The 26,088-nt window shown below is 37.9% G+C and overlaps 1 protein-coding gene across 6 annotated transcripts in view; it reads left to right on the top strand.

Annotated features, from left to right (window-relative positions):
- Window positions 1-26,088, top strand: part of LOC140629206 (leucine-rich repeat-containing protein 37B-like) — a 135,018-nt gene that overhangs the window by 67,408 nt on the left and 41,522 nt on the right. Inside the window, exons 14-15 of one of the 6 annotated variants that reach the window (XR_012027049.1) lie at window positions 1,265-1,474; window positions 10,655-10,900. The exons of 1 other annotated variant lie outside the window; for it this stretch is intronic. Coding sequence is in view for 2 of the 5 variants with exons in the window: in XM_072818790.1 (XP_072674891.1) it covers window positions 10,917-10,989 (73 nt within the window). In the remaining 3 variants the exon portion in view is untranslated. 4 more of the 6 variants (XM_072818790.1, XM_072818792.1, XM_072818795.1 and 1 more) reach the window with 4 other exon arrangements.

The raw sequence follows: 26,088 nt of genomic DNA on the forward strand, positions 1-26,088 counted from the left end.
TATTTTACTTTGTTATCTGTTTTTCTAAATTATATACACAAGTATCATATATTCTTTATACAGTAAAAAAATTATGCCACAATGTAGAGCCCTGTTAATATTACTATATGTTGCCAAATGGTGAAGTAGGATATATGGTAATGTCTCCCAACTTTTTAATTCCTTTTTTTTTTTTTCCAACTTTTTAATTCCTGAATTTAGTTAGTTATGCCTTCTTTTATTTTTAATGATGAGTTCTGTCTGGGAATAAGTATCAATTTTATTTCAAAGAAACTACTTTTGGCTTGTTGATTTGTTGAATATTTATTATTTCATTAATTACTATTCTTAGTTTTTTCCTTCTAGTTTCTTTTCGTTTGAATTTGTTGTTTTTTCTTCCTTCCTCAGATAGTTGCTCAAATCACTTTTTCAGCTTTCCGTCTTTTCTAACATGTGAATCTAAAGCCAAAATTTTCTCTGTAAGCTTGTTTTAGCTATACACCTACAAGTTTTAATATATAGTATTTTCATCAGTATTTAAAAATATTTTCTATTTTTCTTTTTTTTCCCTTGAGGCATGAGATATTTAATGTTCTATCTTTAAATTTACAAATATATAGGGCTTTTCTAATTATCTTTATGTTATTCTTTTGTAATCTAATTTCATGATGATCTGAGAAAATATGATTTCAATCCTTTGAAATTTGATAATTTCTTTATGGATGAACTATAGTCAAATATTTAAAATGTTCTGTATGTACTCAATAATAAAGGGCATTAAGTAGTTTTAATATTCATTTTGAAGTTTTACATACAAGATAAGTAAATCAAGCTTGTTAATTGGGTTAAAATTTTCCTTCTATTAATTTCTGTCTGCTTGTTGTAAAAGTCATTGAGAATGGTAAGTTAAAATCTGTGATCATTAATTTTCATATTTCTCCTTTTTTTAAGATTTTATTTATTTATTCATGAGAGACACAGAGAGAGAGGCAAAGACACAGGTAGAGAGAGAAGCAGGCTCCATGCACAGAGCCCAATGTGGCACTTGATCCTGTGACTCTGGGATCACACCCTGAGCCAAAGGCAGACGCTCAACTGCTGAGCCACCCAGGTGCCCCATATTTCTTCTTTTTGAATTGTAAATTTTTGTTTTCTATATTTTGAGGCTAGTTATTAGGTACATATATATTCAGAATTATTTTTGCTTACAGGTAAATTAAGTATTTTGTCAAGAAACATCACTGTTTATCTCTAATTTTTTTTAATTTTTATTTATTTGTGATAGTCACAGAGAGAGAGAGAGAATGAGGCAGAGACACAGGCAGAGGGAGAAGCAGGCTCCATGCACCGGGAGCCCGACGTGGGATTCGATCCCGGGTCTCCAGGATCGCGCCCTGGGCCAAAGGCAGGCGCCAAACCGCTGCGCCACCCAGGGATCCCTATCTCTAATTTTTTTAATGACAACTTTGAGCATAGCTTTCTCATACTTGTTTTGGTTAGTGTTTAAATGATTTGGTACATTGTATTATTGACCATAGTTCTTCACCCCTTCATTTTGTGTCCTTTGCCATGTGACTACTGTTCCTTCTTCTAGAGATAGAATACCTTTCTGAGCTTTGACTTTGGATTAAGTCACATTACTTATTTTAGCCTTGAGATGTTAGTAGCTATAGTGCATACAGAATCTTGAAATGTGTTTGTTCAACTGAACTTGCCCACGCATCTGACATTACTGTAAGAATGTGCCCTAACTACATAGGTGGGAAATAGAGTAGACTTAGACCTAAATTCCGGTTTGGAGTCTAGACCAGCTCATTCTAAGATGTATAAAAAAGAATAAATTATTTTGTTTTAAGCTACTGAATTAGAGACATTACTATAGCAAAAGTGAACAGCTATAGAAGAAGTAAGCTGTAAGCAGGGTGCTCCAATAGCAAAAAACTAAAATACATAATAGTTTAGAACCAGGAAGCAGGTATTGAGGAGACTCTAATAGGAAGCTGGAAAAATGGCAGGGAAAAAGAAATCAGAAAAATTATGATTCATATAATGGCAAACAGTTGGCAAAAATGTTGCATGGGATAATCTAGCAGAAAATAATTTAATAAACTTACAGAACTGGGGGAGGAGATTTTGAGGAAAAATGTTAAATGCACAAACTATTTCATTTGGTAAGATTCTACAAGAAAGAGATGACTTGAGAAAAGGCATGATCCATTTGCAGGCAAAATTAAAGAGATTATAAATTGCCCAGACATTTCAGATTGGAAAATAAAACATTCTCATCTAATAAAAGCCCTAGCCATTAAGAAACAGCTTGAGGGAAAAGACTAAACCTAGGGCATTGGGTAAAGACCAGATCAAGGATAATGGCTATTGAACATTTTCTTAAGAGCTCTGGAAGAATTAAGATGGTACCTTGCATATCAACAACAAAGGTAAACAAGTTAATTTCTAGAAATACAAAAGGCATAGTCCCACAAAAGTGTGACATCCCCCAAGTATCTGTAATTTAAGTGTAGAGAGAAGGGCAAGTCTCAAATAGAATCAGGGGTTTGGTTTTGGCATACAGAGTTGATTAGAATCAAATATGAAATCCCCGTTTTTTAAGAGAGATGAATCAGTAGAAGCACTGCCCACTTGGAACAAAAGAAATTGTGATATTTTGAGGCAAAAAAGACTTCTGGATACCATTACACACCTTTTAGAATGGAAAAAATCCAAATCAGTGGCAACATCAAATGCTGGTTAGGAGGTAGAGTAACAAGAATTCTCAGTCATTACTGGTGGGAATACAAAATGGGACAGCTACTTTGGAAGACGGGTTAGCAGGTTCCTACAAAACTAAACATACTCTTACCATATGACCCAGTAATCAAACACACTGGTATTTACTGAAAGGACTTACAAACCCATGTCCACACAAAAATCTGTAACATGGATATTTATAGCAGCTGTATTAATAACTGCTAAAACCTGGAAACAACCAAGATGCCCTTCAGTAAGTGAGTACTTTGGTACTTCAACATAATGGAATATTATTCAGCACTAAAAAGAAATGAGCTATCAAGTCAAGAAAAGACATTTAAGGAAGAGCCTTAAATTCATATCACCAAGTAAAAAAAGGCAATCTGCAAAGGCTTCATACATGACGCATGATTCTAACTATATGATATACTAGAAAAGGCAAAATTATGGAGACAGCAATAATATCAGAGGTAGCCAGGGGTTGGGAGAAGGAAGGGATGAATATGTGGAGCACAGAGGACTGTTAGGGCAGTGAAAATACCTCATATGATACTATAATGGTGGATAAATATTATACACTTGTCCAAACTCCCAAAATGTACATCAAGAGTGAAATCTAATGTAAATTATAGACTTTAGGTGATAATGTGTCAGGGCAGGTTCATCAACTATAACAAATGTACCATTTTGGTGGGGGGAGGGATTTTGACAATGGAGGAGATTAGGAGATATGCAGACAATGGGTATAGGAGAACTCTGTACCTTCCTCTCAATCTTTTTGTGAAGCCAAAAAAAAAAAAAAAAAAAAGAAAAAGGACTTCTGGGGCAGAGGATTCTAGGAAGATGGTAGAGTAGGAAACATTAACTCATCAGAAATCTGTCTCCTCACCTAGACAACTATTGCACCAATGGAATCTGTCTGATGTAACTATTTTGGAACTCTGGAGTCTATCTGAAGGCTTATAGCTAGGTTTCCAGGGAAGTCTTGGACAGTAAACAGTGATAATCTCTGGGAGCTCTTAATACAGCATCAGCTCTTCACCCCCCACTCCCTAGCCTCATGGCAAGCAACTGTGTACACGATCCTGAAGCAGTTTGTATGCAGCCTGTGAGAATCAAGTGGGAAACCAGACCTTTTCCTTTAAATATTTGGGGATCTGGGCTCTGACTGCTGATTGCTTCTCCTGACAGTGGAAGGAGAGATACAGAGCCAGGCAGCTGTTACTTTAAGTTCATCCACCTCCATCCAAAGTGACTTCCAGGAGATTTAAAGGCTTCACACACATTTTATCCTCCTGCCTCATTAATGTTTATGTTTTTCTTCTTTTGGAAGCCAGATATTTAAGAAGTAGGATATTGGAAAGCAACTGCATATATAGGGGATTTAGAATGTCATGGCAAAGGCCCAAAGAAAGGAGAAAGCATAGAATAGATCTAGAAAGACCTTAAGTTTACATCTCAGGCAGATCCTCAGCACAGAATCAGGCTACAAGAACAATAAAAAACAACAATGACAACAACAAAAAGAGCATATGGTGGCAAAGAGGGAAAATATGCTTTTGAGCTGCTACATTATATGATTCAGTTTTTGTCTAGTTTTTACATAAAAAATCAAAAGGCATACAAAGAATCAGAATAGTATTTCCCAAAGAAAAACATTAACAGAATACATCACATTAACAGAATGAAGGAAAAAAATTACATGACTATCTCAACTGATGTAGAAAGAGCATTTGACACAATTCAATACCTTTTCATGATAAAAACACTCAATAAACTAGGAATGGAAGGAAAACACCTCAACATAATAAAAGCCACATATGAAAAACACACAGCTAATATTATCCTCAAAGGTCAAAGGCTTGTTTGGAATGAGACAAGGATGTCTATTTTTGCAACTTCCATTCAGCATAGTACTCTAAGTTCTAGGCAGAGCAATTAAGCAAGGCATCCAACTTGGAAAGAAGTAAATTTATCTCTATTTGCAGATGATAAGATCTTATATGTAGAAAGCCCTAAAAAATTGGACAAAAACTTTTTAGAATAAGCAAACTGAGCAAAATAGCGTGATACAAGATCAACACTCGAACAACTGCATTTGTATACATTAACAACAAGCAACCTGAAAAGGAAATTAAGATAATTCCATTGACAATCCCATCCAAAAGAATAAGATACTTAGAAATTTCAACCAAATAGGTAAAAGATTTGTACAGTGAAAACTACAAAACATTGGTGAAGGAAATTAAAAATTACTTAAGTAGAAGAATAGGCTATTGTGGATACTATTTAATACTGTTATGATGTCAGTGCTAACCACGGTGATCTACAAATCTGATTAAATCCCCACTGAAATTCCCATGATGCTTTCTGCAGAAATAGAAAAATCCATCCTAAAATCTGTATGAAATCTCATGGGACCCCTAATAGCCAAAAACAATCCTGAAAATGAAGTTAGAGGACTCACACTTATGATTTCAAAACTTACCAAAGCTATAGTAATCAAAACAGTATGGTGCAGGCATAAAAACAGATAAACAAATGGAATAAAGAGCCCAGATATAAACCCTTGTATACATGGTTGCTATGGACTGAATTGTGTTCCCCCCCTCCCTGCACTCCACAATTCATATTTTAAAACCCTAATTACCCATGTGACTGTGCTGGAGATAAGGCCTTTAAAGAGTGATTAAGGTTAAATGAAGTGACAAAAATGGATCCCTGATCTGTAGACCTAGGGCCCTTACAAGAAAGGAAGAGACACTAAAGGTCTCTCTCTCTCTCTGCCATGTGATAACACAGCAAAAAGCAGCCCTTTGCAAGTCAAAAAGAGAGCTCCTACCAGAATCCAACTATGTTAACACCCGGATACTGGACTTCTACCCTCTAGAACTGTGCTAAATTGATTTCTGTTGTTTAAGCCACATTTAAAACTTAACCCAAAATGGATCAAAGAAACATAAGAACTAAAATTATAAAACTCTTAGAGGAAACATAGGACAAAAATGTTACAAAACTGGGTTTGGTAAAGATTTCTTGGAATGATGCTTAAGGCACAGGCAATAAAAGCAAAACTAGACTTAATGAAAATTAAAAACATGCATCAAAGGACACTATCAATAGAATAAAACTATAACCCACAGGAGAAAATATCTGAAAATCACATATCCAATAGGAATTAAAATCAGAATATATAGTGTCCTCATATATTATTCTTATTGTGAAATCTGCGTCTAAAACCCCCATCATCTAAATCACCTGTATAAGTCTCTTTGTATTGGGTGTTGTTTCTCTTGTTTTTTTATCATGCAGTTTTATCTTTTGTGCCTATTTTCTATTTTGACTGAACACCAGTAAGTGTTCCTCTATAGAAATTTCTGGGAGTGGATAACTCCAGTAGTAATTCTGTATTACCTAAACCAGATCAAGATTTGAAATTATTTAAAATTGGTTTTCAGGGGCATCTCAGTGACTCAGTCAGTTAAGCATCTGCTTTGGGCTCAGGTCATGATCCCAGGATCCTGGGATATCAGGCTCCCTGCTCAGCAGAGAGTCTGCTCCTCCCTCTCCCTTTGCTGCTCCCCTGCTTGTGCCCTGTGTGTCAAATAAATAAATAAAATCTCTTTAAAAATAAATAAAATTGGTTTTCAGTCTCTGGCTAGGCTGGTCTATTTCAGGTTCATCCTTCCTCTGAGATTTTATCAGGTATTATCCCCCTCTTTGGGGGCCTTGAACTCTAGTTTTTCCCACAGACTTCATGATTGTGAGTATCGCAGGCTTTTAGCCATCTTTATTGGAAATGGCAGATACTCAGATCTACAAGAAATGGCAGAAACCTCTAAGGGAAAAACACCTCTAAATGCTAGACTCATCTCTCTTGAATGTCCTCCTAGTTGGTCTCATAGGTTCTCACTATACTGTTAGTTACAAGGCCTCAAACAGATTTTTGTTTCTATTTCAAAAAAACCACTTTCCTAATTGCTCTCTGTAGGAGAGATGGTTCAAATTGCTTAGTTTAACATTATTACTAGAAGCTAAACTCCATACTCACTTACTTTTTAAAAGGATATTTATTTGTCAAAGTAAACTTCCATAAACTGGCCTGCAGATCATTTATATAAGAATTATCTAGGGTGCCTGGGTGGCTCAGTTAAGTGTCTACCATCTGCCTTCAGCTCAGGTCCTAGAATTCAGCCTGAGTGGGGCTCCCTGCTCAGCTGGGCATCTGCTTCTCCTTCTCTCTCTGCCCTCCACCTCATGCTTTCTCTCTTACTCAAATAAAATCTTTTTAAAAAAATGTTTAAATGCAATTCCTAAATTCTCTCTCCAATCTAGCTGAGTCAGAACTGCATTTTTAACCAGCATCCTGGTTCACCGAGTACCCATCTGTATATAAAAATAAGCAACTGGGGCAGCCCAGGTGGCTCAGCAGTTTAGCTCCACCTTTGGCCCAGGGCCTGATTCTGGAGACCTGGGATCGAGTCCCATGTCAGGCTCCCTGCATGGAGCCTGCTTCTCCCTCTGCCTATGTCTCTGCCTCTCTCTCTGTGTCTCTCATGAACAAATAAATAAAATCTTTTTTAAAAAATTAAGTAACTGGAGGGGCTCAGTGAAAAAAAAAGTGTTAGACTTTTGATTTTGGCTCAGGTCCTGATTTCAGGGTCGTCAGATCAAGCCCTGCACTGGGCTCTGCACTCAGCAGAGTATCTGCTTCTCTCCTTCCTCTGCGCCTCTTCTTGCTCATGCTTTCTCTAAAATAAATTAAAAATAAATAAATAAGTGGAGAGATACTCTTTTTTATTTAATGATAATTGACCACTCAGTCATAAAGTTACTACTTTACAGAAAAGTTAATGGGAATACTTGTCTTCTAAACAAAAAATCCTAGTATACTTGCATTTTAAAATGTAATTAGGTAGGGGTACCTGGGTGGCTCAGTCAGTTAGGTGGCTGCCTTCTACTCAGGTCATGATCTCATAGGTTCTGAGACTGAGCCCCCAGTCAGACTCCTTGCTCAGCAGGGAATCTGCTTCTCCCTCTGCCTTTCCCCTGCTCCCCAGCTCATGCTTACTCTCAAATAAATGATAAAATTTCAAAACATACATTAACTTCATGATCTTGTATTTAAATATAATGTTGGGCAGCCCGGGTGGCTCAGGGGTTTAGCGCCGCCTTCAGCCCTGGACCTGATCCTGGAGTCCCTTGCAGGGAGCCTGCTTCTCCCTCTGCCTGTGTCTCTGCCGCTGTCTCTCTGTGTCTCTCATGAATAAATAAATAAAAATCTTAAATATATATATATACACATATATAACTGTTATTTTCCTTTTTTTAGTTTAGTTATTTTTAAGTAATCTCTATACCCAATATGGGGCTCACACTCACAACTTTGAGATCAAAAGTCACATACTCTTCTAAGCCAACCAGGCACCCCATGTACACTGTTACTTTAAAACATTATTAGGGGATCCCTGGGTGGCTCAGCAGTTTAGCGCCTGCCTTTGGCCCAGGCCACAATCCTGGAGACCTGGGATCTAGTCCCATGTTGGGCTCCCAGCATGGAGCCTGCTTCTCCCTCTGCCTGTGTGTCTGCCTCTCTCTCTCTATATCTATGATGAATAAATAAAATCTTTTAAAAAATAATAAATAGGGATCCCTGGGTGGCGCAGCGGTTTGGCGCCTGCCTTTGGCCCAGGGCACGATCCTGGAGACCCGGGATCGAATCCCACGTCGGGCTCCCGGTGCATGGAGCCTGCTTCTCCCTCTGCCTGTGTCTCTGCCTCTCTCTCTCTCTCTGTGACTATCATAAATAAATAAAAATTAAAAAAATAAAAATAATAAAAAACAATAAATAAATAAATAAATAAATAAATAAATAAATAAATAAAACATTATTAGGAGATCTATATAAGATATGAAATGTAAAGAACCAAATCAAAAAAAAACTCATCTTATTAATAAGATCAAGATGTGTTAGGGACGACTGGGTGGCTCAGTGGTTGAATGCCTGTCTTCGGCTCAGGGCCTGATCCCAGAGTCCTGGGATCAAGTCTTGCATCGGATTCCCTGTATGGAGCCTGTTTCTCTCTCTGCCTGTGTCTCTGCCTCTCTCCGTGTCTCTCATGAATAAATAAATAAAATCTTAAAAAAAAAAAGAAAAGAAATGGGAAATATTTTATTTTCTCACATACATAACCCCTACTGGCATGTTAGATAGCTTATATTCATCCATGAAACTTCAAATGTTTATAGCCCCTTCTCATTTTACAAAACTCAAATCTAGTTTTTTTTAGTCAAGCCACACATATTAACTTCTATTAAACTTGACTTTAAAAAAAAATGAACTTGACTTTAATGTCTAAAAATATAGTCTTATTAATTTCCTTTTATTAATATCTTCAAAATGCAACACAATCTTCTTGGGTAGTCCTACCAAAAGGAACAGAAATATATAATTGTATTCCTTTCAACTATATACTAGCTTTTATATGATTATTGCTTTACCAAGTAGGAACATTTTAATCAATTTTTTATTTCCCTATTATTTGTTTCTACCTATTCCTTAGTCAACTTCACAAATATTCTGCACAGTCTTTGATCTTTTAACCTAGTCTAACCACAGTGTCTCCCAGCATGTTATTCACCCTCTTAGATTCTTCATCTCTGATAAAAAGGTGACCTTCAGGGGATCCCTGGGTGGCTCAGTGGTTTGGCGCCTGCCTTTGACCCAGGGCGCGATTCTGGAGTCCCGGGATCGAGTCCCACGTCGGTCTCCTGGCATGGAGCCTGCTTCTCCCTCCTCCTGTGTCTCTGCCTCTCTCTCTCTCTCTATGTCTATCATAAGTAAATAAGTAAAAAAATTTTTTTAAAAAAAAGGTGACCTTCAATTGTGCTATCCAATCATCATTGGATTTTGAGTCATGACTTAGTCTGCCTCTTAAAATCAATGTGTTTTTTTTTCTTTTTCCTGTCCTGTAACAGACTTTTAGTAAAACTTTGGTAAAACTTTCAATAAAATATTTTACAAAACCCAAATCCAGACTGTATGTTACTAGGGAAAAACAAAGCCAAAAAAACCCCAAATAAACAAGGTTAAAAGAGAACCTACCCACTCAGGGATTTGGGGACCATATTGATGGTCAAATCAAATTATTTAAGCCAAGTATATTTTGTCTGGCATAAACTTTAAGAATTGGCCTTTTATTTGATTCTGAATTCTAAATATAATTATATCATGCTCTACTATTCTCTACCTCCAAAATATTACTCAAGTCCATAAATTAGCCATTTCTGAGAATTTATAGCACTGAGTTTAATAATGACAATGTATGTTTAAAAATATATGTCTGTGTTGCTTAATTTAACACACATTTTAAATTATGTACATAATTTTCTTCTACATTCTGGTACTCCCATTCTTATTCCAGTCCAATTTATCTTTCTCGATATTAAAGTCTAGGAATCTGTCCATTAGTTCCTCTCATGCAAAGATTTTATTACTCAACCATATCTGAAGGACTGCTTTCATCAAGATTTCTAGTAATAGGCTCTCCCTGTCCTTATGAAAATAACCTTCAATGTGGAGAGCTACAGTGTGAAGAACATTAATGAGTTCATGACTGGTACTCTTTCCTAGTTATGGTGTGAGTTAGGTGTGAAGACATACTGCCAGGGTGAAGATGGGGGTTCAAAAATGAAATCATTATTACTAAGTGAAAAATAATTGATATTTAATTTGGCAGAACTTCATGCCTGAGGGGCAGTTAATTTTAATGTATTTGGTTCCAACTTTAATGGAAATATTAAGAGAAAAATCTTATGGGAATAAGGTTAAAATCAATAAGTGTTAGGAAAACCTTAGAACACATTAGAAACAAACTCATTGCTATAATCATAAAATCTCAGATGTTTCTCCTGTTTTCTCTTTTAGGCTCAAAAAGAGGCTAAAATTTGAATTAAGGGCTTAGAAGATTTTTTTCTCGTCTTTGTAAAATTGAGTAGATAAAAGGACATGGAGAGAAACAGGACTGTTTGACAATCCTTCTCCTATGATACCACCCCAAACATAAAAAGATCTAAATGGTAGCTCACCAAATAATGTCTGCATAAAAAGAATAAAAACAAGTCTGCATAAACACTTTAGGAATTTTAATTATACTTTTTGTTTGCTGCATATTTTTTCCTTTGTTCAGGGACTTGCAATGGGAAAGGAAGCTGTGCCCCAAGAAAATTCCCAGAATGCACCATGATTTGTGCTGCATTTGAAGCCTCTGCTTATTAAGGACACCTATGAGTTTCTTCTTTGTTTTTTAAGAGGACAGAACCCAGTAATAACTCAAATGCTCAGACCTCTCCCCAGACATCATTTTTCTAACAGTCCAAGAGGAGCTGATTCAAGGTCAGAGGTCATAGGCTGTGCTCCCATTTGCCAGCTGGCAGTAAGCTCCAAGGACAGAGGGTGCAAGAAGCGTGACGATTCCTGAAGATGCTCATTCACAAAGCACTGAGAATATCCCCACGGATACCTCAGAAATACTCATTTTATGTCAGTTTGGTGGGTTGGAGAAAAGGGGGTCAATTTTCTGGGATAGCTTTGCAGAGCTTCACATCTCTGATCTCATCTCACTGAAGCTGACTTTATTTTACAATAACACAATAAAGTCTAAGAGAGGATAAAAAGTTTCTATTATAAACATTATCTGCCCTGTGACTCAGAACAGAGCTATACTGACTAAAAGGCAAATATCTGGAAACCTCAGTTGAGAGAAACAGTGGCTAGTATGAACATTCTATCTAGAATGACAAGAAAATTTCCAGACAGAGGGAAATCAGGATATTGAAATGTTGATCTACAGTAATTTGGGGTGAGTTCTTTCCTCAAACTTATTCTTGAGTTTTTGTGCACTGGTCCCATACCACATTCAGAATTTGACTGTTTTTTTCTTTTCCTAAATGGCTAAACTGAGATGCTGTGTGTAAGAAATGGAAATTGACAAGATATGACCGAAGCATTGGAAATCAATCCAAACTAAATGTGCTTCTTAACTATAAGTGAACAGTTGAAAACAATCCTCTTTTATAGCCATGGAGATAAATACTCTGTTTTTATTAGGAAAAAATTGCTTTGGACTGAATAAAGTCATTTGATTAACAAGTCAAAGCAGATGGTTTATTGATGTTTCAGAAAGGAGTTTACAAGGTCTAGTGAAAAAAGAGACCTAGCTCTGAATTAACAAATTACCCTGGTATATAGGACATTGACAGTTCACTGTTAATAGATTTATGGGCTACTGCTGGGTGTTTCATCCCTATTTGGTTTATTATGATAAAATATTGGGGCATGGGTAACCTATAGCCTTATTGCAATATACCATATTGACCTTTGAACTTTAGGACCTGACAGCAAAACTATGTATTAGATTTTTAATTTGTCTTAATCTAACAGGATCAACATCAGTGTTGTGTGGTTTATTTTGAAGAGGCCATTCAGTGTAATTAACACATGGCATACTGGCTTGGGATTTGCTAGAACTCAATAAATTAGCTCTCAGAGGTTATAAGAGTCACATGTTAAGATCCAGAAGTCACTGGTGAAATGGCATGTGGTTTGAGTAAAGAAAGTATCTGTAAGGAATCTCACTCTTCAACTTGGAAATATTTTTTGTCTCTCTGGAAATTTCAGAATCTTTGTATTTGACAGTGCATCTTCTGACTTCAATAAATTTTTTATTTCTGGAAGTTCTTCTTTTTATTTTCAATCTGCCTGGATATCTGTCTGTTCTCTTTTCCATTTCTTTTGTATCTTTAAATGTTTAGAACAGTTATTTTATAGTCTTTATTTGAGAATGCTATTATTGAGAATTCTTGGGCGTCAACACTGCTAGTTTGTGTCCTAAATTTGGGTTACTGAGTTCATTTTTTTTTTAATTTTTATTTTATTTTATTTTATGATAGGCACACAGTGAGAGAGAGAGAGAGAGAGGCAGAGACACAGGCAGAGGGAGAAGCAGGCTCCATGCACTGGGAACCCGACGTGGGATTCGATCCCGGGTCTCCAGGATCGCGCCCTGGGCCAAAGGCAGGCACTAAACCGCTGCGCCACCCAGGGATCCCTACTGAGTTCATTTTTAAGTGAGGTTATATTTGTGGGAATCCTTGAATGAAGTTATGTATCCCCAAAATTGTTGCTTTCATTTCTTATAGATGCTGTCTGGATCTTTCCAGCCCACGGTGATTATTATTATTATCATTATTATTATTTTTTAGCCCAGGTTGGTTTTTATGTCTGTTTCTGAGTTTAGGAATTCCTGAACCACGTAGACAAGGTAAATCTGACCCCAAACAGGAATGGGGGCAGGCCTCGGGCCGTGGATACACAAAGGAAACTAGATATTTCATTTCTCTGTCTCTCTATTAACCCCCACCCCCTTAATCCAGAGCCCAGGGCTAGAGAGACAAGTTTTCTTGAGTTCTTACTGTCCCATTGGGAAGATTTTTTTTTTTTTTTTTTAGTTCTGCCCTTTTACTTGGGACGTAGTCTTTGGAGGACTTTGAATTTCAGCTACAATTGTGTGCCTTTCACAGCTCCAAGTCCAACATGGTAGGTTAAAACCACAGACCCTTGGATACTGAGACCAGCAAATTCCTACAGGCAGCTGCAGCTATTAACTCACACTCAATTTCTTTATCATCTTAATTTTAGGCTACTGGGAAATAATTTTCCTTTCTTGTTTTTTTCTCTGTTACCTCAGTTATACATTCAAAAATATTTTTAAAATAGCTTATGCTGAAATATTTGATAGCAATTTTCAGGTTGACAAATTCACCAAACTGTTAGGACTGAGTAGTCAGAACTCATTTTAGAAATGCTCCTTTTCACACAAATGAATTAAGTAGATGCAGGAAGGAATCTAAGGCTTAAAATTTATCCTATCAACATAATACATTTCATGAATGACCTGATTTATTGCATTAGCCTATATATTTCATCATTGCTTGTTTCTTCTATTTGGTCTGTTTTCTATATTCTGGATGTAGGGTTCAATATTTTGGGACAGCACATGGAATGACACATGAATAGCTCTTTAGAAAACTACCATGTTTGAAATACAGGGACTGCTTTAACTGGCTAGTTTTATTTAAATTATCATTAAACTTTCATGATATAATAAACATTTAGCCTGACATGGTTATTTTCAAAGGGATTTTACATGGATCATTCCAAAAACTGGAAACCATTGTATTGAATAAGCTCACAAATACCTTCCAGAAATCTGCAGGCCTTAAAACATTTCTGCTTTTTCAGAGAAGCAATCACCAACCATTGAATACAACTAATGCTTCACTCTTCTGTGGTTCCTACATTCCCTGCTGCCATCATATTGGATGCAACACGCTTCAGCCTAATGTGTATTGACACTACAGATTAACTAAAATACAATGAAAAAGAACTGGTAAAAGTCTGAAAGTTATAATTTTGATAGGTATCTATACTCCTTCCAGATAAAAGGAAGGTTAAAATGGGGATGAGGAATAAGTCAACAATAAAAAAAGAAAAATATTGATGAAATAATACTGTAGGTTTTCTCCAAAGAAGTCATGGACATCTTCCAGAAATTAGGTTAATCTTATAGCATGTTATTTAATATAAAATATTTAAATTACTTTTCTTACTCTGTGTTTTTGGAATAATACTTATTACAAATAAGAGAGTGGAATCACTTAGTGATTAAGTAATTCAAGGGCTCTATAAAAACTATTTTTGAGGTATAGGCAATAAAATCATTGTTGCTTGGTTCACATGGAGAATGGTGATTGCATCAATGACATTTTTCTCATCTCTTCATTCAATCTTAAAACTTTCCTTTGAGCATTCCATGGATAGAGGAAAGGATCCATTTAACAAAAATATTATTTTAAATTTTAGTTTTGTAAAGATAGGAGCAAGATTATTGAACTGAATGGAAACAGTGGTACATAGATATTTCTATCCTTGCCCATTTAATTATACCAAAGGACTTTTACTTAGTAACTCAACTTGCTATTTGGATTTGGGGTTCTTATTTAATTTTGACACTCAGACTCATTATCTGAAGATTTCTGTTTATGGTTCAGAGTCTCTCCTTCAAAAACACATGCACACACGCACACACACACACACTCTGCATACTTTATACTGAAGCTAACATTCAATTCCACCATTCCGTAAACTTATTATTTTCTGCTCTGCTCAAAAAAAAAAAAAAAAAAAAAAGATTAAGACTAAAAGAAGGGCCATTTAAAGAAGATGTCTAAGATATTTTAACACATTATTCTGAAGCTAGAGGAAGCAATGGAACAGAAGAGTAGTTCTGCCTCTTAAAAGTTATACACTATTAACTCTGATACAAGAAGAAAAAGTTCTAGATTTTGATAAATTATGTAAAAGAATATGAATTAGATGGCATTTTCCATAGGAATTTAAGAGAAAAAGGCAGAGTTATTCTGAATTGATGAAAGGGAAAATATCTGAAATCAGAGAATATGCCTTTATTTGCACCAAATTTTAGTTTTGCAGTGGTGCCAAATGATATCTGCATCCGAGGACAGCATGGTGATGAACAGAACATGAAAGCATCTTTTACTGTGTCTGCCACTTTTCTTTATTGAGTACTGGACAGATAGATACAAAAATTCTTATGATTTGTTCTGCTGCCCCTTTTCTGCTTACTTTACTGTAATAGGATCTGCAGAAATAATTTGAAAGGCTGTAAGATAATTTAGTGTTTAAGCCTTCTTTCCTCCACCCCCTTTACACTTTCCATAAGCACTAAGTACCCTTGAAGTGAACTAATCCTGCTGTAAAATATTACTTCTGGTCTTATTCTTATCTATCAACTGCCCTCAGTTTTAATTACATGGCTTCAGATTAACTGTGGTTGAAATTACTATTCTTTTTTTTTTCCTTCTCTTTGGACTTCACTTTCAATAATTTATTTTTCTAAAAGCTATTTTCTTTCTATCTCTTCACCATGCCCTGCCTCCCTTTTCTCTCTTTGTCTATAAGAAGTGTATTGTGTAAAAAAAAACAATTCTAGAAACTCAATTTTCATTCTCTCAAAATTTTATTAAAGAATTTTTACTCTTTAGAAAAATAAACTCCAATTATCAATATACCTTTAAATGTCTGAGTAAATATGCTTTTTGTGTAGATGGAAACTCTTATTCTATACTTGAAAACTAAAGACCTGGAAGTGAACCTATATACTGAGAATAATATATTTTTATTACCTTGGGTGATATAGCCCACCCAAGGTAAACCATAGGCTAAGAGGATACTTGAACATCTAGGAAGCTGGACATATTTCTGGGGTGACTCTGGAGCACAATTTGCTGTGGTTCAAAGACAGACTCTTACTGACAATGTGATAACAAGTCTATACAGTTAGCTTTAAACAATGGAGAGATCAAAACATAAGTATTTTTGCTTTAGGGAAACCACCTCTAATGAGATCATAGGTATATTTCAGTAAAGTAGTAAAGCATTTTGAATTTTATCTTTTAGATCTTAACTGATTTTCATGGCTAGGTTTTTATCCATCCCTTTCTCCCTTTAAGAAATCTTTAAGAGTTGAGATGTGCTTATTGAGGGATATACAAGGGGCCTCCAAGCAAAAGCAACCCAGTTTTAAAGCAAGAGTTCTGATAAAAAGTCATAGGCATAAATTGTTAGCCTAAGCAATGCATTGAATAATTTTATTTAATTAACCAAGACCACCAAGTAGCTCTGGGATGAACCCATAATGCTATTCCAATTTCTGTCACTCCCAAATTAACATAAATTCCCTTTTATAAGGTGCCTATGATGTGTCTTTCATTTTGAGTTTTTAACCTATAAAGATAAATGAAACCATTTTTAAAGGTGGGAAAATACTTGGGAGTTTGTAATCACAAACAACTCAAGTTTATGATGTAAAGGAGGGTTACAGTTAAGCTAGACACCGTGGAATGTTATTTTTTTAAAGATTTTATTTATTTATTCTTAAGAGACACAGAGAGAGAGGCAGAGACATAGGCAGAGAGAGAAGCAGGGTCCATGCAGGGAGCCTGATGTGGGACTTGATCCCAGGACTCTAAGATCATACCCTGGGCTGAAGGCAGGCACTTAACTGCTAAGCCACCCAGGCATCTCTATGAATGTTATATTTTTGGGAAAAAAACAATTAAAATGAAAAATATTATGAATGAAATAAAATAAATGGGGTGCCTAGGTGGCACAGTCCATTAGGTAAGGGTCCATTTCTTGGTTTTGGCTCAGGTTGTGGTCTCAGAGTCATAGGATCATGGGATTGAGCCCTGCATGGGGCTCTATGCTCAGCACAGAGTCTGCTTCAGATTCTCTCTCCCTCTCCCTCTGCCCCATCTACTTTTTTTTTTAATTTATTTTTTATTGGTGTTCAATTTACTAACATACAGAATAACCCCCAGTGCCCGTCACCCATTCACTCCCACCCCCCGCCCTCCTCCCCTTCTACCACCCCTAGTTCGTTTCCCAGAGTTAGCAGTCTTTACGTTCTGTCTCCCTTTCTGATATTTCCCACACATTTCTTCTCTCTTCCCTTATATTCCCTTTCACTATTATTTATATTCCCCAAATGAATGAGAACATATAATGTTTGTCCCTCTCCGACTGACTTACTTCACTCAGCATAATACCCTCCAGTTCCATCCACATTGAAGCAAATGGTGGGTATTTGTCATTTCTAATAGCTGAGTAATATTCCATTGTATACGTAAACCACATCTTCTTTATCCATTCATCTTTCGATGGACACCAAGGCTCCTTCCACAGTTTGGCTATCGTGGCCATTGCTGCTAGAAACATCGGGGTGCAGGTGTCCAGGCGTTTCATTGCATTTGTATCTTTGGGGTAAATCCCCAACAGTGCAATTGCTGGGTCGTAGGGCAGATATATTTTTAACTGTTTGAGGAACCTCCACACAGTTTTCCAGAGTGGCTGCACCAGTTCACATTCCCACCAACAGTGTATGAGGGTTCCCTTTTCTCCGCATCCTCTCCAACATTTGTTGTTTCCTGCCTTGTTAATTTTCCCCATTCTCACTGGTGTGAGGTGGTATCTCATTGTGGTTTTGATTTGTATTTCCCTGATGGCAAGTGATGCAGAGCATTTTCTCATATGCATGTTGGCCATGTCTATGTCTTCCTCTGTGAGATTTCTGTTCATGTCTTTTGCCCATTTCATGATTGGATTGTTTGTTTCTTTGCTGTTGAGTTTAATAAGTTCTTTATAGATCTTGGAAACTAGCCCTTTATCTGATATGTCATTTGCAAATATCTTCTCCCATTCTGTAGGTTGTCTTTGAGTTTTGTTGACTGTATCATTTGCTGTGCAAAAGCTTCTTATCTTGATGAAGTCCCAATAGTTCATTTTTGCTTTTGTTTCTTTTGCCTTCGTGGATGTATCTTGCAAGAAGTTACTATGGCCGAGTTCAAAAAGGGTGTTGCCTGTGTTCTTCTCTAGGATTTTGATGGAATCTTGTCTCACATTTAGATCTTTCATCCATTTTGAGTTTATCTTTGTGTATGGTGAAAGAGAGTGCTCTAGTTTCATTCTTCTGCATGTGGATGTCCAATTTTCCCAGCACCATTTATTGAAGAGACTGTCTTTCTTCCAATGGATAGTCTTTCCTCTTTTATCGAATATTAGTTGCCCATAAAGTTCAGGGTCCACTTCTGGATTCTCTATTCTGTTCCACTGATCTATGTGTCTGTTTTTGTGCCAGTACCACACTGTCTTGATGACCACAGCTTTGTAGTACAACCTGAAATCTGGCATTGTGATGCCCCCAGATATGGTTTTCTTTTTTAAAATTCCCCTGGCTATTCGGGGTCTTTTCTGATTCCACACAAATCTTAAAATAATTTGTTCTAACTCTCTGAAGAAAGTCCATGGTATTTTGATAGGGATTGCATTAAACGTGTATATTGCCCTGGGTAACATTGACATTTTCACAATATTAATTCTGCCAATCCATGAGCATGGAATATTTTTCCATCTCTTTGTGTCTTCCTCAATTTCTTTCAGAAGTGTTCTATAGTTTTGAGGATATAGATCCTTTACATCTTTGGTTAGGTTTATTCCTAGGTATCTTATGCTTTTGGGTGCAATTGTAAATGGGATTGACTCCTTAATTTCTCTTTCTTCAGTCTCATTGTTAGTGTATAGAAATGCCACTGACTTCTGGGCATTGATTTTGTAACCTGCCACGCTACCGAATTGCTGTATGAGTTCTAGCAATCTTGGGGTGGAGACTTTTGGGTTTTCTATGTAGAGTATCATGTCATCAGCGAAGAGGGAGAGTTTGACTTCTTCTTTGCCAATCTGAATGCCTTTAATGTCTTTTTGTTGTCTGATTGCTGAGGCTAGGACTTCCAGTACTATGTTGAACAGCAGTGGTGAGAGTGGACATCCCTGTCTTGTTCCTGATCTTAGGGGAAAGGCTCCCAGTGCTTCCCCATTGAGAATTATATTTGCTGTGGGCTTTTCATAGATGGCTTTTAAGATGTCGAGGAATGTTCCCTCGATCCCTACACTCTGAAGAGTTTTGATCAGGAATGGATGCTGTATTTTGTCAAATGCTTTCTCTGCATCCAATGAGAGGATCATATGGTTCTTGGTTTTTCTCTTGCTGATATGATGAATCACATTGATTGTTTTACGGGTGTTGAACCAGCCTTGTGTCCCAGGGATAAATCCTACTTGGTCATGGTGAATAATTTTCTTAATGTACTGTTGGATCCTATTGGCCAGTATCTTGTTGAGAATTTTTGCATCCATGTTCATCAGGGATATTGGTCTGTAATTCTCCTTTTTGGTGGGGTCTTTGTCTGGTTTTGGAATTAAGGTGATGCTGGCCTCATAGAACGAATTTGGAAGTACTCCATCTCTTTCTATCTTTCCAAACAGCTTTAGGAGAATAGGTATGGTTTCTTCTTTAAACGTTTGATAAAATTCCCCTGGGAAGCCATCTGGCCCTGGACTCTTGTGTCTTGGGAGGTTTTTGATGACTGCTTCAATTTCCTCCCTGGTTATTGGCCTGTTCAGGTTTTCTATTTCTTCCTGTTCCAGTTTTGGTAGTTTGTGGCTTTCCAGGAATGCGTCCATTTCTTCCAGATTGCCTAATTTATTGGCGTATAGCTGTTCATAATATGTTTTTAAAATCGTTTGTATTTCCTTGGTGTTGGTAGTGATCTCTCCTTTCTCATTCATGATTTTTTTTTAGTCTTCTCTCTCTTCTTTTTAATAAGGCTGGCTAATGGTTTATCTATCTTATTAATTCTTTCAAAGAACCAACTCCTGGTTCTGTTGATCTGTTCCACAGTTCTTCTGATCTCGATTTCGTTGAGTTCTGCTCGAATCTTTATTAACTCCCTTCTTCTCTTGGGTGTAGGATCTATTTGCTGTTTTTTCTCTCGCTCCTTTATGTGTAAGGTTAGCTTTTGTATTTGAGTTCTTTCCTGTTTTTGAATGGATGCTTGTATTGCGATGTATTTCCCCCTTAGGACTGCTTTTGCTGCATCCCAAAGATTTTGAACGGTTGTATCTTCATTCTCATTAGTTTCCATGAATCTTTTTAATTCTTCCTTAATTTCCTGGTTGACCCTTTTATCTTTTAGCAGGATGGTCCTTAACCTCCACGTGTTTGAGGTCCTTCCAAACTTCTTGTTGTGATTTAGTTCTAATTTCAAGGCATTATGGTCTGAGAATATGCAGGGAACAATCCCAATCTTTTGGTACCGGTTCAGACCCGATTTGTGACCCAATATGTGGTCTATTCTGGAGAAAGTTCCATGTGCGCTTGAGAAGAATGTGTATTCAGTTGAGTTTGGATGTAAAGTTCTGTAGATATCTGTGAAATCCATCTGGTCCAGTGTCTCATTTAAAGCTCTCGTTTCTTTGGAGATGTTGTGCTTAGAAGACCTATCGAGTATAGAAAGAGCTAGATTGAAGTCACCTAGTATAAGTGTACTATTATCTAAGTATTTCTTCACTTTGGTTAATAATTGATTGATATATTTGGCAGCTCCCACATTCGGGGCATATATATTGAGGATTGTTAAGTCCTCTTGTTGAATAGATCCTTTAAGTATGATATAGTGTCCCTCTTCATCTCTCACTACAGTCTTTGGGGTAAATTTTAGTTTATCTGATATAAGGATGGCTACCCCTGCTTTCTTTTGAGGACCATTCGAATGGTAAATGGTTCTCCAACCTTTTATTTTCAGGCTGTAGGTGTCCTTCTGTCTAAAATGAGTCTCTTGTAGACAGCAAATAGATGGGTCCTGCTTTTTTATCCAGTCTGAAACCCTGCGCCTTTTGATGGGGTCATTAAGCCCGTTCACATTCAGAGTTACTATTGAGAGATATGAGTTTAGTGTCATCATGATATCTATTCAGTCCTTGTTTTTGTGGACTGTTCCACTGAACTTCTTCTTAAAGGGGAATTTTAAGAGTCCCCCTTAAAATTTCTTGCAGAGCTGGTTTGGAGGTCACATATTCTTTTAGTTGCTGCCTGTCTTGGAAGCTCTTTATCTCTCCTTCCATTTTGAATGAGAGCCTTGCTGGATAAAGTATTCTTGGTTGCATGTTCTTTTCATTTAGGACCCTGAATATATCCTGCCAGCCCTTTCTGGCCTGCCAGGTCTCTGTGGAGAGGTCTGCTGTTACCCTAATACTCCTCCCCATAAAAGTCAGGGATTTCTTGTCTCTTGCTGCTTTAAGGATCTTCTCTTTATCTTTGGAATTTGCAAGCTTCACTATTAAATGTCGAGGTGTTGAACGGTTTTTATTGATTTTAGGGGGGGATCTCTCTATTTCCTGGATCTGAATGCCTGTTTCCCTTCCCAGATTAGGAAAGTTTTCAGCTAGAATTTGTTCAAATACGTATTCTGGCCCTCTGTCCCTTTCGGCACCCTCGGGAACCCCAATTAAACGTAGGTTTTTCTTTCTCAGGCTGTCGTTTATTTCCCTTAATCTATCTTCATGGTCTTTTAATTGTTTGTCTCTTTTTTCCTCAGTTTCCCTCTTTGCTATCAACTTGTCTTCTATGTCACTCACTCGTTCTTCCACCTCGTTAACCCTCATCATTAGGACTTCTAGTTTGGATTGCATCTCATTCAATTGATTTTTATTTCTGCCTGATTAGCTCTAAATTCTGCAGTCATGAAGTCTCTTGAGTCCTTTATGTTTTTTTCTAGAGCCACCAGTAGCTGTATAATAGTGCTTCTGAATTGGCTTTCTGACATTGAATTGTAATCCAGATTTTGTAACTCTGTGGGAGAGAGGACTGTTTCTGATTCTTTCTTTTGAGGTGAGGTTTTCCTTCTAGTCATTTTGCTCAGTGCAGAGTGGCCAAAAGCAAGTTGTATTGGGAAAAAGAGAAAAAGAGAGGAGAGAAAGAAGGAAAGAAAAGAGAAAGAGAAAAAAAAGGGAAGAAAAAAAACGAAAAAAAAAAAAAAGAAGAAAAAGAAAGAAAAAGAAAGGAGAAAAAAAGGGGGTGGGGAAGGAAACAAATCAAAAAGCAAAACAAAACAAAAAAAAAAAAAAAAAAAAGAACCACGGGGGAGTATCTTCTGATTCTGTGTACTTTAAGTCCCTTGGCTTCTCCTGGAAGTTGTCAGTCTAGCTGGTGTTCTGGGGGAGGGGCCTGTTGTGCTGATTTTCAGGTGTTAGCAGTCGGGGGAGCTGCTGTGCCCCTGCCTGGTGCAGGGCTCAGTGGGGGTTGTTTACCCCCATGAGGCCGCAGGAGGAACAGCCCCAGTGGCGGGGCCAGCTCTGGAAACCTGGATTCAGCTCCGGCAGGAACTCCGTCTGCAGGGCCTGGAGGCTCCGGGGCGGGGCCGCTGATCTGCTCAGCTGGGGCAGGAGCGTCCTTGCTGTCCTGGGCCCTCCCGGCCTCTGCCTGTCCCGGGGGAGGCCGGATCCTGGGCCGTGTCCCGGCGCCCTGTGCTCTGGAGCCTGCGCTGTTGGATTCGCACTCCCGGGCCGCGCAGCCCCCTCCGCGGAGCTGCCGCCCGAGCCCCTCCGAGCTGCTCCTGGAACCGCACAGGCGTCTCTGCATGGAGCCTCTTCCTCTGCCCGAACCCCTCCGAGCTGCTCCGGGTCCCGCCGTGCGCGCTGCAGCCCTTAGGGAGCTCGGCGCACTCTCCTGGGCGCGCAGTTGCTGTTACTGTCCCAGGGAACCCGAGGGCATCCTCGCCCTCCTGGGTCCTGCTCCACCTCCCCGCAAGCCCCTCTCCGCCCGGGAAGGTCGGTGCAGCTCCTGCGTCTCCGGGACGGGGCTCTCCTGTCCTGGGGACACTCGCCCCGGCCTCAGCCCGGCTCCTCGCGGGGCCCCTCCCCCTTGGAGGCCTTTGTTTCTTTATTTCTTTTTCCCCGTCTTCCTACCTTGATAGATGCGCGAACTCTTCTCACTGTAGCATTCCAGCTGGTCTCTCTTTAAATCTCAGGCCGAATTGATAGATTTTCAGGATAATTTGAAGGTTTTCTAGGTAATTTGGTGGAGACAGGTGATTTGGAGACCCTACTCTTCCGCCATCTTGCTCCTCCCCCCTCTGCCCCATCTACTGATGTTCTCGCCCTCTCACTAAATTTAAAATTTTTAAAAAGAAATGAATAATCGAGAAATGAATAAAAGAACTATATAGCAAATATTTTTAAAATGGAAGAATGATATGATATAGTATGCTAATCATCAAGGAAGTCAAAGGAGACAAAAAAAGCAAAATGAAATAATGTCCGATTGAGGAATTAATGGAAATCAGAAAGAATTAAAAACAGACTCAGATGGAAGTGGGACAGGACCGTGACAAAGCACAACAAATGAGAATTTGCAGGAATGTTAAATAGCTCTTTTGCTTAACTTTCTGTGAGAAAGGCCAATAATAAGAAAAATAAGAACATTATACAAGATGCCAGTAAGGGAATCCAATAGTAGAAAAATCTATGAGTCTAAAGGGCTAATATGGAGATTGGAAAAAACAATCTTGTAAATTAAATTGACCGACTGACTGATTGAGAGTCATGACTGATTGAGAGAGTGTGTGTGTGCAGGAGCCTGGATGGGGGAGAGGCAGAGGGAGAGTGAGACAGAGAATCCTAAGCAGACTCCAAGCCCAGCATGGAGCCGCACATGGGGCTTGATCTCATGACCCTGAGATCATGATCTGAGCCAAAAGCAAGAGTTGGATGCTTAATGGACTGAGCCAGCCAGGCACCTCTGTAAAGTATATTTAAATCTAAAGATTTAGGGGTATCTGGCTGGCCCCATTGGAAAAGCATAGGACTCTTGATCTCAGGGTTGTGAGTTTGAGCCACGTCAGGGGCACAGTTTACTTAGTAAAAAAAATAAGTAAATCTACAGATTTGTATGAACTAGTCTTAAAAATGAATAACTATGGAGCATCTGTAACTGATCTTGGAGTCAAGTTAATTCCATTATCAAAGGACAAACTAACAAAGAGATGCTACTTCCACATTCTCAAGAAATGAGAATTTGAAACCTTGTGTTAATATAGCCTGGGCACTGGTTCCATGAAACTATAAACTCACTGCTAATTCATATATAAGGAGCTAAAAGAAAGATGACAGATTACCAGCAACCCTAATTTTTCCTAAGTAACTCATATCAAATAAACCACACCAGCTTTTCATAAAACTTAAGATTTACTTCATAATGATAATTTAGAATGGAGAGACCAAGAATATTTGGTATCTCCCCAGGCAAGAGAAACAAAAGCGAAAATAAACAACTGGGACTATATCAAAACAAAAAGCTTCTGCACAGCAAAAGAAACTATCAACAAAACAAAAGGCAAAGTACTGAACTACTGAATGGGAGAAAACATTTGCAAATCATATATCCAATGGGGAGTTATTATCTAAAATATATAAAGAAAAAATATAGAAAGAACTCATATAACCCAACAACAAAACAATCCGATTAAAAAAAGGGGAGAATGGTGGCACAGTGGTTTAGCACCTGCAGCTCAGGGTGTGATCCTGGAGACCCGGGATCAAGTCCCACGTCGGGCTTCCTGCATGGAGCCTGCTTCTCCCTCAGTCTCTCTCTCTCTCTGAATAAATAAATGAAAAAAAAAATGGGGAGAAGACCTGAACAGATACTTTTCCAAAGAAGACATAGAGATGGCAGAGACATGAAAAAGATGCTCAATGTCATTACTCATCAGAGAAATGCAAATCAAAACCACAATAAGATATCACTTTACACCTGTCATAATGGGTAGAATCAAAAAGATAAGAAATAGCAAGTGTTGATGAGGATGTAGAAAAAGGAACCCTCTTTACTGCTGGTGGTAATGTAAATTGGGCAACCACTGTGGAAAACAGCATAATGTTTCTCAAAAAATTAAAAAATATTAATACCATATGATCCAGTAACTCCACTACTGGGTATTTACCCAAAGAAAACAAAAACACTAACTTGAAAAGATATATGAACCCGTATGTTTATTGCAGCATCATTTGCAATAGTCATGACATGGAAACAATCCAAATATCCATTGACAGATGAATGGGTAAAGAATATATGGTATAGGGGCACCTGGGTGGCTCAGTGGTTGAATGTCAGCCTTTGGCTCAGGTTGCGATCCTGGGATCCTTGGATCGAGCCCCTCATTGGGCTTCCCGCAGGGAGCCTGCTTCTCCCTCTGCCCATGTCTCTGCCTCTCTTTGTGTCTCTCATGAATAAATAAAATCTTTAAAAAAAAAAAAAGAATATGTGGTATATATACACAATGGAATATTACTCAGCATAGAAAAGAATGAGATCTTGTCATTTGCGACAATAAGGATGGATTTAGAGGGTATTGTGCTAAATGAAATAAGTTAGGCAGAGAAAGGCAGATACCATATAATTTTGCTTTTATGTGGAATCTAAGAAATAAAACAAATTAACAACAAACCCATAAATACAGAGAACAAACTGGTGGTTGCTAGAGGGCAAAGGGTTGGCAGATAGGCAAGAGAGGTGAGGGGACCAAGAGACACAAACTTCAATTATAAAATAAGTCGTGGGGATGAACAATATAGCATAGAGACTACAGTCAATAATATCTTAAGAACTTTTTTAAAAAAGATTTTATCCATTCATTCATGAAAGTCACAGAGGCAGAGACATAGGCAGAAGGAGACACAGGATCCCTGGGGGGGAACCCAATGCAGGACTCGATCCCAGGACCTCGCGATCACGACCCAAGCCAAAAACCGATAGATGCTCAACCACTGAGCCACCTAGGTGCCCCTTATTTTAAGAACTTTTTCAATAGCTGATTAAAAAGAACAAA

Source organism: Canis lupus (genome assembly GCF_048164855.1).
Source record: "Canis lupus baileyi chromosome 3 unlocalized genomic scaffold, mCanLup2.hap1 SUPER_3_unloc_1, whole genome shotgun sequence".
In the NCBI taxonomy this organism is placed as follows: Eukaryota; Metazoa; Chordata; class Mammalia; order Carnivora; family Canidae; genus Canis; species Canis lupus.